The sequence below is a fragment of the Uloborus diversus genome, chromosome 3, assembly GCF_026930045.1.
Source record: "Uloborus diversus isolate 005 chromosome 3, Udiv.v.3.1, whole genome shotgun sequence".
NCBI lineage: Eukaryota > Metazoa > Arthropoda > Arachnida > Araneae > Uloboridae > Uloborus > Uloborus diversus.
The window spans coordinates 80,707,909-80,721,114 of NC_072733.1; the positions used below are offsets into that span (position 1 = coordinate 80,707,909).

At 34.7% G+C, this 13,206-nt stretch overlaps 1 protein-coding gene across 1 annotated transcript in view; it reads left to right on the forward strand.

Annotated features, from left to right (window-relative positions):
* The first annotated feature begins 4,149 nt into the window (after window positions 1-4,149).
* Window positions 4,150-13,206, forward strand: part of LOC129218584 (pancreatic lipase-related protein 2-like) — a 67,953-nt gene continuing 58,896 nt past the window's right edge. The window contains exons 1-2 of the mRNA XM_054852898.1: window positions 4,150-4,280; window positions 11,010-11,281. Of these exons, the coding sequence (XP_054708873.1) occupies window positions 4,172-4,280; window positions 11,010-11,281 (381 nt within the window). The 5' untranslated portion in view covers window positions 4,150-4,171. The remainder of the gene's footprint in view (window positions 4,281-11,009; window positions 11,282-13,206) is intronic.

Sequence of the window (13,206 nt, forward strand, 5' to 3'; positions counted from 1 at the left end):
TTCTAGGACATACCGTTCTTCAGTTATGCGACATACATACGCACATCCGCACATATATACGTACATACAGACGTCACGAGGAAACTCGTTGTAACTAACTCGGGAATCGTCAAAATGGTTATTTCTCGTGTTTATACATTCTTAGGCACTTATCTACGTGTGGTCGAGTCGAAAAAAAAAACTCAATATTCAATCGGGGGTAAGTAAAATGGAAGTTAAGGTCGATTTTTGAGTGAAAATTTTTTCGTAATACAATTTGCACCACAAAAGAGGAATTGAAAAAAAAAAAAAAATCGTCGCCAAGTTGCCGAAAAAACTTGGCGACCAAAAGCTTGGCGATACGTCACCAAGTGTTTACCAAATTATAACACCACTTAAGTTTGCATTGATATTAACAATGATTTCCCCCCAAAAAGGTGCAAAAGACCCCCTTAGGAACATCCAAAAGCAACCAAAAGGGGAGGTGCACAACTAGACCCCACTACGAGTCTATGTACCAAATTTCAACTTTCTAGGACATACCATTTTTGAGTTATGCGAGATACATACGCACATACGCACATACGCACATACGCACATACACACATACGCACATACATACAGACGTCACGAGAAAAGTCGTTGTAATTACCTCGGTGATGGTCAAAATGGATATTTCGCGTGTCTATACATTCTTAGGCACTTTTCCGCATGTGGTCGAATCGAAAAAAAAACTCAACATTCATTTGGGGGTGAGCAAAATGGAAATTAAGGGCGATTTTTGAGTGAAAATTTTTTCGCGAATACAATACTTCCTTTTTTGTAAAAGGAAGTAAAAATATCAATCTGGTCCGTGATAATGTTCAATGTTTTTGCCAAAAAGAAGTTTTTTCTCCTGAATTAGAACTTATTCACATCAATGATAATATCAAACAATCTGATTTCCATGATCTTAATATTTCTCTTTCAGACAATTCAGTTCATATTGATCTTTTTGATAAAAGACTTTCCTTTCAATTCCATGTTAATCGTTTGATTTCATGGAATTCAAATATTTCTATTAAAGTTTTTCGTAACACTTTATTAATGAAATCAATAGAATTAAAACTATCTGCAACAGAAATGATTTTATCTCTAAAAATCTTGATTTATTGAAAAGTACTTTAGACTATAATAAAGTTCCCCAATCTTTTTATTTAAGTTACATTAGAAAAGTAAGGATTTGCCCCGCAGACTGAAGTATAGCGCAATTGTATTATTGCAGTAAGGCCACCTAAGCTATAAAGGTCTGTTGGGATCTATCCTGAAAATTTCTGATGTAATTTCCGATCCAGAATTTTTATTTCCTCTCCAGGTTTTTTCAACTCCAGGTTTTTTTTTCAACTTCATTTTTTTCAATTCCATGCTCTACTGCTGCCGTGTCTTAACTGCATTTTTGCCTGGCATTTGCAAGTCATTTCTTTTTCAGGGTCTAAATTCTGATTGCTACTTTCTTTTGAAGGTTCGCCCGAATACTCTTTCGTTCTTTAATTTTCAGGTATGTTTTCAGGTTTTATTTTCCTCCAAGGCTCTCGGGGAGGGTAGCAAGTTATTGGGGCCTTCCCTCTTGCTGAACAGAAAGAGCCTTGTGAACTTAGGGTTCCGGTCCTCCCCTTGAGAAAATGTCGGTCCGTGGTTCACCTTTTTACATTTTGGTGTTGTTTTTGTGTTCTTGATTTTTGCATTTTTCGATTTATTTTGATTGTTTATTCATGAATATGTTTGTACTGTTTTTTATTCCAGCAGCTTTGCGCTGGCATTACAGTACACTTTAGTATTTCTTCTTTCATTTTTCTTTCAATGTCTTTGAATTTATAATGTTCTTAAAATGTATCTCATCTTACTGATAAGGGAGAGAATATGCGTAAGGATAAATTAAATTAAAAGTTCTTACAATGTAGTCGTTTGGAGGACATTTATTTTTTGGATCACATTAATGCGCTTCATACGGAATACAACAGCTGTGTTGACATTAATAATGAGCAGCTTCCGATGAACTGTTTTAGAAATGTAAGATGAATTACATAATTATAAGGAAAGGTAAATCTTTCTGTATAAACGAAGATCTGAAGATAAGGTATCTGACGAAGTTGGTTTTGGTTTTCTGTTTGCATTGGTTTTCTTTTCTGTTTACAAAATTTTCACTAAAGAAAGAATAAAATCAATAAATTTCATTAAAGATTAAATTGCGTATATAAAAAGGACATTTATGAAAATCATGAAAATTATTATTTAACGTTACTTGCAAGTTATATTCTTCTGAGATTCTATTATTAACAGCCTGTATAAACCCTATACTAATTCATCTCAAGAAACGTTTTTAAAGTTAACTGCTGCTCAAATCATGTATGAATGTTTAGCAATGTTGAGTTTTGAGACATTAATTTACTTCTGCATTTCTTTATTTTTGTAGACTTAAGGCTGTTCATATAACGGTATCTAGAACGGTAAAAGATGCTTTGAAAACTATGTAAATTAGCTTGCTCATTTATTGGTGCTTCCACTGTGCTTTTATTTTTTGATAAAGTTTTAACTTAATTCTTGAGATGGCAACAGTCTTCCAATAATAGCATTAACACCGTTGCTATTTTGCAGCTTATTTCTGCTTAGCATTAACTTCCAAAAGTAGACTCAAATTTTTATAATAAATTTTACATTGTCTCTCGTACTGCCATACCAAATTACTTTTATTTAACTACTCGTATCCCTGCAGCAACGCAGTAATTTTATTTACTTTAAAAGCAGTCGGTTTCACAAAATAAGAACTGTATGAAACTATCGCTTTAATTTTCATAACTTGCAATAAATTGCAAATTATTATTTTTCACCAGGAAACGTTGAAACAGTATTTATTTCCTCGTGATCATTACAAAAATTTTGACATAAATTTCTTCTACAACAGAATGTACTTTATCCTACGAGGTATTTTTTGAGAAAGTATATGAACAACACGATGTGAAGAAAGATTCATTTTGCTACAATAAGGAGAAAGAATGACTAGAGTCGGATGTGACGGCAGTTTATCATCAGTTTCGAAATAATAACTTTAATTCAAGTCTTAAAATATATTAGTATTCTTCGGCTAAAATTAATTAATTTTTTAGAGGCATCTTCCTACTGAGTTCGGTGCAAAATCTTTTATTTAATAACGGAAATTAACTCCATGTCTATAATAACAACACACGCATATGTTTGAAATAATTACCTGATTATAGCTTTTAATATGGGTTATCAATTTCCGGAATGATAAAATAGTTAATTAAACGATAAATCTTGCTCTGTGACAATTTCTGTGACATTTGTTTTCGATTTGCCCAAATAATCATCCTTTTCTAAACTTCTAATATATCTTTTATAAATAAATCAAAACTCTGATACATTTTCTTTCAACAAAAAACAACAAAATTGAAATAAACCTTCTAATAAAACTCAGAGAAACTTGAAGTAGAATTCGAAGCTTTTGCAGATCATTATTCGCAAATGAAAAATTAATTTTATTTTTTTTTAAATGCATGCACATTTTATTAATTTAAGATATCTTTATTAATGATTAGAAAATGTGTTTTTTTTTAACGAAGTAAGTTTTTTAAATCGGATGTTTTCAAAATCTAACCTCCTTTAATCTTTTGTGTGCATAGAGTTTACAATGCTCTAGAGTGGAGGCTCCCAAATTTTAAAACTCTACATCAGTGTTCACAAGCCCTGTGTCTAGCGCGAGCTTTTCTCCAACAACTCTCTACTTTTCACAGCAAAGCCTTAGGATTTACATAATAGAGGGAAGAAGAGGTGAGTAATTCCCAAAGACACGTGTTTCTGTTCCTCAAAGAACCTATTTCTCAAGAGCAATTCTTCATAATGTAACGTGTCTGTAATCATTTGCAAATTTTTGACGTTCTTTTCATAAACACATTTTGTTGACGTGTCACGGTACCACTTTTTCGAAGTAACACTTTCAAACTATCTTAGCTGACACTTCATGCTTAAGTGTCTACATCTGTGTAGTTAGATAAGATACATGTCAGACGTCTTGTAGTGATATTATCAAATGTTTCCACGAGAAGTATGAATGTTATCTACTATTTCTTATCACAAATTCATACTGAACTGCAAAGAGTTAAAATAGTTTTCGGAGCTCTTTGCCCATCACTCAAACATGGATCTGAAAAATATTGGATGTTTTTTACTGTTGGTCTGTTTGTCACAAATCTATATAATCAAAGGAAGTGCCATCCCATTAAATGCTTCTATAGCAGATGCCAGAAGTAAGTTGAATTATAAATAAACTTAAAATGTAAATGCTGTGTATTCATCGCATGATGTTTAGAGGAAATTGTGTTGGAGGGAATTGTCTGGTAATTTGTGTACCAGAAGTCTTCGAAAAAAATAATTTATTTTTGACTGACACGTTTTCAAAATGTACACAATTATGAAATTTAATTATAAAAGCATTACCTATCTAAATTAAATTCCATTTTCGTTTCAAAAACTTATCCCCAAGTTAAGTAAAATGCTATGTAAACAGAAACTTAAAAGTCTTATACTTTGCCAATTGCTTGAAAAATATACTGAACTTATCTTAACATGACGATCTTAAGAATACATTACGTAATTTAACTGTTTTTCGAACAGTCTTCGAGCATTCTGTCCTTGTATAGGCTTTACTTCATCAAAGCAGTTGTTTGCTGGGTGTTGTAACTACAAAAAGAGAATCTTTCCTACGTAGAGAATGCTAAATTCTATTATAACTTGAATGTTTGCATTTATTTTCTTTCCTTCGGGTATTGCTTATAACATTATATTCATTATGTCCTTGTTAATAAATTCTATACTGACAAAGAAATAGCCACTGCACTGTAAAAAACAAATCCGAAACCTTACTGACTACTTTCGGGTAACGTTACTGGATCTTATGAATTTGCACCAATTTACAGGGAAAAACAAGTATTTTGGAGAAAACGTTTCACGAGTCACTGAAATGTCTCAATAAAAGCCGATTTCACACAGTGGGGAAAACTTTTTTCAACAACCAGTGTAAAAGTATATTCAGCTTCGTTATTGTTCCACCTTCTGCTTAGTTACGGTTCTTCTGGATTGACTGTGTTCTAAACAAGAGTAACATGCAGTCTGTGGATGTTGTAACTTAAAAGTAATTGCACGCAATAAACTGTACGGCATTTACTTGCAATTCCGTCTTAGCTTCGGCTATAATTCCTTTAAGAATTTCCCAGGTAAATCAAGAAGATGCCAAGCTATTACTATAAACATTAAAAAGTTTTCACTGAAGGTTTCTGAGAAATATGACTGGCTTTAACTAGGAAAGTTTCTGAATTCTTCCGAAAAATTCCAAGTTAATTGCAGGAAGGTTACTGACTTTTTAAGGGAAACTTTCTTGTGTTTCGCCAGATATAATACTGGTAGAAATTAGGCACATTAGATGCCCATTATTTTCCAGGAACGTTTCGGAATTTTTTTATGGTGTGCGGCAAAAATGTTTGTAGTCAATATCACTTTTTTTTTTTAAATACGAAACCCTTTTAGCAAGCAAAAGTAAGTTTAAGAAAATTTAACTTATCAACAACGGCGAGTGAAACAGTCATCACATACAATAGTTCCACTGTTAATTCAAAAATAAGGTTTATAAAATCGAATAGTCTTATACGGGGTGTTTCAGAACTCTTGGGCAAATCTTAAAGGGGTGATAGTAAACATCACGACAAAAAATATAATGGCAAAAATAAGTGTCTCAAACGTCTTCCGAATTAGAAAGGGGCCATTAAAGTTTATGGCCCAAAATTTCAAATGATCATAAAAAACGGAAAAATTGGTCGATTTGTTTGGGGTTTTCGCTAAAATTATTCCTTTTATCAGTGTTTTCTTGAAAATAAATTTTGAAGATGCAGTTTAAAAAATACCGATAGAGGGCGCGTTAGACTTTGGAGTAACGGAAAAATATTTTTTAACCGCTATTTTTGAACCTCATTAGATTTTTTCTAATGCTTGGACTTAAACTTAAATTTTCAACTCAAAATCAGAATCATTGGGCATGATTAAGTTGCGCAAACTAAACTGTGTCCACAAGTTGAAATACACTCTGTCACGAAAAAAATACATTAACATAGAAGGAAACGAGCGATCTTCACGAAAATTAAAATGGGTGTGGCCTATGACAAGATAAGGACATGATTACAAATTCAGAACAAAAGATTGTTTTATTAAGAAGTTATGACACAATAAAAGTTACAAAACCGTAAGTTGTATATCCTCCTCTAGCAGCTATATAAGACAAAACACGGCGTAATATCGAGTGAAATAGGTTACCTATGACCACTGGAAGTAAATCGGGATTTATCGTTGAAGATAACATTCCTCCTATCTGTCACAGCCCAGCTAATCAAGTGCAGCGAAAATCCAATCGAAGAAAATGCAACCCATCGCAATGGACAACGTTTCGAGATATCAGCGTCTTTCAGTATACTCTTGATACCATCAGTTTCTTGGAAAGTTTTAAACAGCATGGAACTAATGTTAGTTACCTTGTTGATACGGTAGTGGCCGCTTTTATGATGTGCCATCTGTGCGCTCATTTATGTTTCTAGAATGCCTTAACCAACCGCGATGGAGTGATTCATTTATTTCATATTGTTAAGCGTCCGTAGCAACTTCAAACTTTCTTTGAATGACGACACAGTTCTTGAGAAAAGTACAGGAGATTTATTTACAGCTATGTACAGGAAGTGTAGTTACAGCTGCTAAATCAACCATAGCAATTAGGCAAATATCAATTAACAACATAAACTCAACGGTTACACACGTATTTACTTCCAAATACACGAAAACACAGCGCAAAGGCTAATAACAGAGCTAACGGCTCAGACAGTTTAATAAGCAAAACTAACTTTCCCATTCAAATGACCCACGGCTTTTATACTGCTTTGGAAAGTTCGACAAAATTCTAAAACTTTCTACCAATTTCTCATAGCTCCTTTTTATTCATTTACGAATCTTATCATTCAGAAATAGAGAGACCGTATACATTAGTCGAATGTTAGGGGGTTGTATGTATTTTTACCAGAAACTATTTACAGGTTACGAAGACTATTTTAGATGAAAAATAATGGAATAAACGCCAAATTTAGCCAGATTATAACAAATTAATCATGAAAATAATTACTAGTTACAGAATTTGTTACATTGCCCCCTTCCTAAGGACTGCACATTCCGGGCAGTACAATCCCTAGAAAGGGTGCCAAATTTATATCACAAGTTTACAAATACACACATTAAATAATTACTAATCAGACAAAAAAAAATAATAGCAAGAAATATTACTAAACATTAAAAGCAAAAATTATCTACAACTTTCATGTTATCAACTATGGTTGTTTACATAAACACTCATGAGCAATGGCCCTAAAATGGGGCTAACCGATAATAATGTACAACCCTAGGTTTTGCATTAGGTGCTTTTTTGGATCCTCACTACAACGTCATTCATAGGGCCATGGTAGCCCGATCGGTAGAGTGTCGGATTCGGGGCCGGAAGGTCCTGAGTTCGAACCTCGATGGTCGAAGATCCACCGTCGTCATTAAAGGGGACTGGGCGACGTTAAATATGCTCGTGGTCTCAATGTCCTCCAAGTGAAACGATACCTCTGGGGGTGCTAGCACCAGGTAGCTATTAGCTCCTGGTCTAGTTCTAAATTCTCATTAACTGTTTGATCCGGTGATGGTGCTGCCATCTATCGGTATAAAAAATAATGGAGGCAAGGCACTTAGTATGCAGTCCTCGACATAAATACAGTTGTAGTCAGTTGTGACTCGGAATCGGAATCGGAATGTCATTCAGTCGGTTAAGGACTTTATAGGGTCAATCCCAATGCGACTGCAATTTGGCTGAAAACCTTTCCGTCAGATGGGATTCCTTAACCGCACCTTGTCACCTTCGTTACAACTGACTACAACTGTATTTATGTCGAGGACTGCATGCTAAGTGCCTTGCCTCCATTATTTTTTTATACCGATAGATGGCAGCACCATCACCGGATCGAACAGTTAATGAGAATTTAGAACTAGACCAGGAGCTAATAGCTACCTGGTGCTAGCACCCCCAGAGGTATCGTTTCACTTGGAGGACATTGAGACCACGAGCATATTTAACGTCTCCCAGTCCCCTTTAATGACGCCGGTGGGTCTCCGACCATCGAGGTTCGAACTCAGGACCCTCCGGCCCTGAATCCGACACTCTACCGATCGGGCTACCACGGCCCCGTCACCTTCGTTGAATTCATGTCCAGTGGACCTTTTGTCGTATCGGGTCTTCCTCTTCTTCGCTGCGATGTTAATTCGCTTCCGTGCGAAGTTATGAACGTCTTCCATTCGGGCCTAGAGATCCTGGATGTACTCCTCAGGCAATGAAGGCGCATCCGGAGGACGACCGAAGACGAGATCACAAGGTAGTCGAAGCTCTCGTCCGAAGCGCATCTGAGATGCTTCATATCCCGTAGTCTCCTGGACAGCACTGTGATAGTCCAGCAAGAAAGTAGCTTCTTGTCCCAATCCTGTTGATTTCTGGAGACCATAAGCGAGAGATTTTTCAGGATTGTGCGGTTAAATCTCTCCACCATGCCGTTCGATTGTGGGTGTAGTGGTGTTGTCCTAGTTTTCTCAATTCCGAGAATTTGACATATTCCCTTAAACACAGCAGAGATGAAATTCCTCCCTTGATCGGAATGAATCTGCAAAGGTGTTCCATATCTCGAGATCCAATGTTGGACTAGAGTCTCTGCTACGGTGGTAGCCTCTTGATCTGGAATGGGATACGCTTCGGGCCATTTGGTGAAATAGTCGATGGAAACAAGAATGTATTTGTTGCCATCAGCAGTTCTTGGTAGAGGACCCAGGATGTCGATCCCAATTCGTTCGAAGGGAGCTCCAACGTTGTACAGATGTAGCTTCCCTCTGCTTCTTTTCTTCGGTCCTTTACGAGCAGCACAGGCGTCACAAGAATGGCACCACTTCTCCACATCATGCTTCGCCTTGCTCCAGAAGAAGCGCTCCCGAAATTTATTGAGGGTTTTCAAGACACCAAAATGTCCTCCAGTCGCACTACTATGTATTTCTTTCAGAACATCTGAAATCCTTGATCGGGGAAGTAGTAACTGCCACCTAGATGTTTTGCCGTCATCAGATTCCCATTTTCGGTACAGTACGCCGTTCCGTAAATAGAGTGAGTTCATCTGGCTCTTCGTTCAGCTGATATGCTAATTTTTCGACTTCGTCCTTAATTTTTGCACACCAGTGTAAATTACATCTATGATCATTTAACGCATAAAGATGTTTTAAAACAAACTACTTTTAAACATTTATACGGTTATTGATTGTATCAGTGCAACGTTAAAATTATTTTTTGGATTTCTATTGGTAAAAAAAATCAGAAACAACTTTGAACCTTTAGGGGCGCTTCTAGGAATACTTAATTTTGAGCTTTAACTCCATTTTTTAGTAGAAAAATATTCTCTGGCATGATTTATTTCACTTCTCTTAGACGTAAAAAAGTATTGACTAATTGCATACAGTCAAGTAATTTTAGACACGAGCAATTTTTAAATCTGCCGGGAAGTTATTTTCCATCGCCATTTAGAGGGTTAAATAAAAACTTCCTCAAAATTGACACTAAAAAAATGATCACTTCCTGTTAATCTTTAATTTCGAGCAACTGCACCTTAAAATATTTAACCTAGAATGTGCATATACATAAGCTTAAAATCAGCTCATTCGAACTATTTCTACTTTATTTGCGAAGCTGATAGCCTTCGTGTCCTGAAAACATGTTAAAGCTAAGTGAAATATTGCTTAAGACGAAAGGATTTTCTGTTGATATAATAATCATATTATAACCATAAAAGAGTTACCTTAATTTATGCACAAGTTATTCGCTAGTACAAATTAATTTAAAGTAAAACTACGCTAATTTTCCAGCATACTTCTGATTACTATATTCGATTGACTAAATCAAGGTAACATTGTAGAAGTTTTTTCAAGAACCATAAGCAATGCGTTTAGAATAGTCTTATTTTGTGCAAAAGAAAAACTTATTGATGAATTATTGAGAAAAAAAGTATTATTACCGATGCTTATTTTGATTAGATCATGTATTGACACTCAAAGTATTTAACTGAAATTCCTCGTCAAGCAAACGTTTGAAGTATTGTATACAGCCAATAACACAACAAAGTGAGACGGCAAGTAGACAAGACGAATTCGCAATGTGATCAAATGAAAGGAAAGCTAATGAAATAAAATTGAAGCTCAATTATGAATTACATTTTTGAAGAAAAGCACCATTCGAAACTAGTTGGAATTTTTATTCAGACAATTTTGCTTCGGAATTATGCACAGCAAGCCTTCTTGTTTTATGCGATTGCAGCCGATATGAAATTCTTTCAAAATATGTCTAAAAAATAAGCCATAAGTAATATGTATAGTATAATAAAATGTAAGTAAAGATACTTTGGACTGCATGAACTTGGTTCTTATATACCGTGTTTTGTACATACACTGTTGAAAATTTTCCGGAAAATTTACGGTAATTCTTACTGGCATCCATGTTGCCAGTAACTATTTCCGTAAAAATCAAATGTTACTGTGAAATTTTATGGTTTCCTCGGTAGCCCACAGCAACCAATTGGAGCTGAAATCGCTTATTTCTCCGGTATAAATTACCGTAAAAATCAGCGATGCTGTAAGTCCGCCATTTTACAGTAACAATTACCAGAAAATCTTTTTGAATTTTTAACAGTGTAACTAAAAAAGGGATGTGACGGAAAACATGACACAAAAATAAATCTGTAGAGTAATGCTGCATTGGCATTAAAAGCTATCCAAACTTGCGATTTTTGTTGCTTTAGTTCTCGGAATACAACTGTCTGCTTTTATATTTAAACAAATTTCTGCATAAGCAGTTTGTCATATGATTATATGTTTTCTCACAGGTAACGAAATATGCATGAAAGAGCTAGGATGCTTTTCAATAACAGATGATTTTAAAAGTATCCTGCACAGACCAATAAATGTGCTTCCTCATGATAGGGTGACAATAAACGCAAGATGTCTCTTATACACCAGAAAGAATGCCAAAGAGGCTCATCATCTCATTGCTGGAGATAAGGACAGCATTCTTGAATCAGACTTAGATCCGGAAAACCCCGTCATTTTTATTGTACATGGATTTATGGATAGTGAGCTTTATGGGCCATGGATGGTGGTGAGTAAATTGCCAAAGGTTGACTTGGAGTGTTATGAAAAAAATTAAATCTCCTTTTTTGTTTTGAAACCATTGCAATACGTCACATAACTATTTTCAAGGCTTTTTTAATTCATTTTAATAGACATTTTAAAAGCGTTTTCTTTAATTAAAGTTTTTAAACAATGGATATGTTACATTATAATTATTTACATGTTAAAGTATAAAATGCAGTTATTTTATAGAATACCTAGTTATTCCATGAAAATAAATGATCGTGTAAATTAAAGTGTGTAATGTGTTATTAATTTGACACTTTAACTAGTTATTCTATGAAATAACTAGGTATTCTATAAATTAACTAATGAGAGACAGTTAAAGTGTAAAGTAAATAATTTATCTAAAATGAAATAACTAAGTATTATATAAATAAACTAATGATAAACAATTAAAAAGAAAAAGAAGCAATTCATCTAATTTATGCAGCGTATAAATAGTATTTATGGAAAGTTACCATAAAATCATTCGTTACAACAAGGATTACTAAAATGACCCTTGGAATCACAAAGAACATTATTTCTTAAACAAAAACATACTTACTCACACACTGTGTTTTACATGAACATTTTTTTAAATCCCTGACCAGTACCTAAACATAGCTGTAGCAACCGACCGGAGCGATATTTCTACATCCGGTACTTCTTCGATTTTAATTAATTTTTGTTCGTAGGCACTGAACTGGGATCGGGAATATAATTGTTTTATGCGGCCGATTCTTGTGTCCAATTAGAAAAATCCTTCTTTGGTTATTTTTATGATGATAGCTAAATTAGATATCGCATCACCTTTTCCTCTGTCAACTTCATGCACTAGGATACGGACAGTAAACCCCACACTGGCTTCAAAATGAGATTTATTCGACATTAATTTCATCTTTTTCGCTTGAATTTCTAAACGTTTTTCAGACTTTTCTCTTTCTCTTTGAAAATTAAGTTCATTAAAACACAATTTGCAGATTTTCTGCTCAACTTCATCTTCTGAAACATAATCTTTCGAACAAGATATATGGACAGGCTCCATACATTTGAAGTAAACTATATTTTCACTGCATTCTTTTAAACAGACAACACATACTTTCGCAATGGGATTATTTAATACTGTTTGTTCAACTACTTTTTCATTATCAGGTTGAGAAGAAACATTCATTGCAGTCAAAGTATTTTGTAATTGATCTTCGTCGACCAACGAATTAAGTGTGCTTCCTTCGGAATGGCAGTTGTTGATAGTTCAACTCTAGCTGCGCAACCAAACCATAGCCTCGTCGGTGGACCTTTTAATACCAGAATGGAACGCTCTGTTCTTCATAAACTGGATAAATTTTAACCCGTTACTCCACGAAGTTGACTGGTTGTCTTGCATCCAAGTCGTTAACATATTTTCTATGTTCTGATTGGCTCTCTCAACACTGCCTTGACTTTGGCTATGTCTTTGTTTGCCATGCATGATCTTAAGCTTTGGCCAAGTTACTTTTAAGTCATCAATAAGTTTGTTACAAAATTCTCTTCCATTGTCCGACTGCAATATAGTACATTGGCTCCCAAAAACAGGAATATATCAAGCAACTGTCCTACAACTTCTTCTTTTCTCTTTGTTTGAAGAGGTCTTAAAACCACAAACTTTGTAAGGTGATCTTGATAAACTGAAATAAATTTATAGTTTCCATCAGGTTGTGATTGAAAATCTATGAGGTCAATCTGACATCTTAAATTCATATGTGAAAAAATCACGGGTTTAACAATAACACCTTTTCTGCCCGCTTTGCGTTTTTGTTGACAAGATTCACAAAAATTCAGAAAAATCTTAATATAATTTTGCGTAATATTTTTGTAACGACGATTAAGTTCTTTTATCATTCGGTCTCTACCACCGTGCCCAATAGATAAATC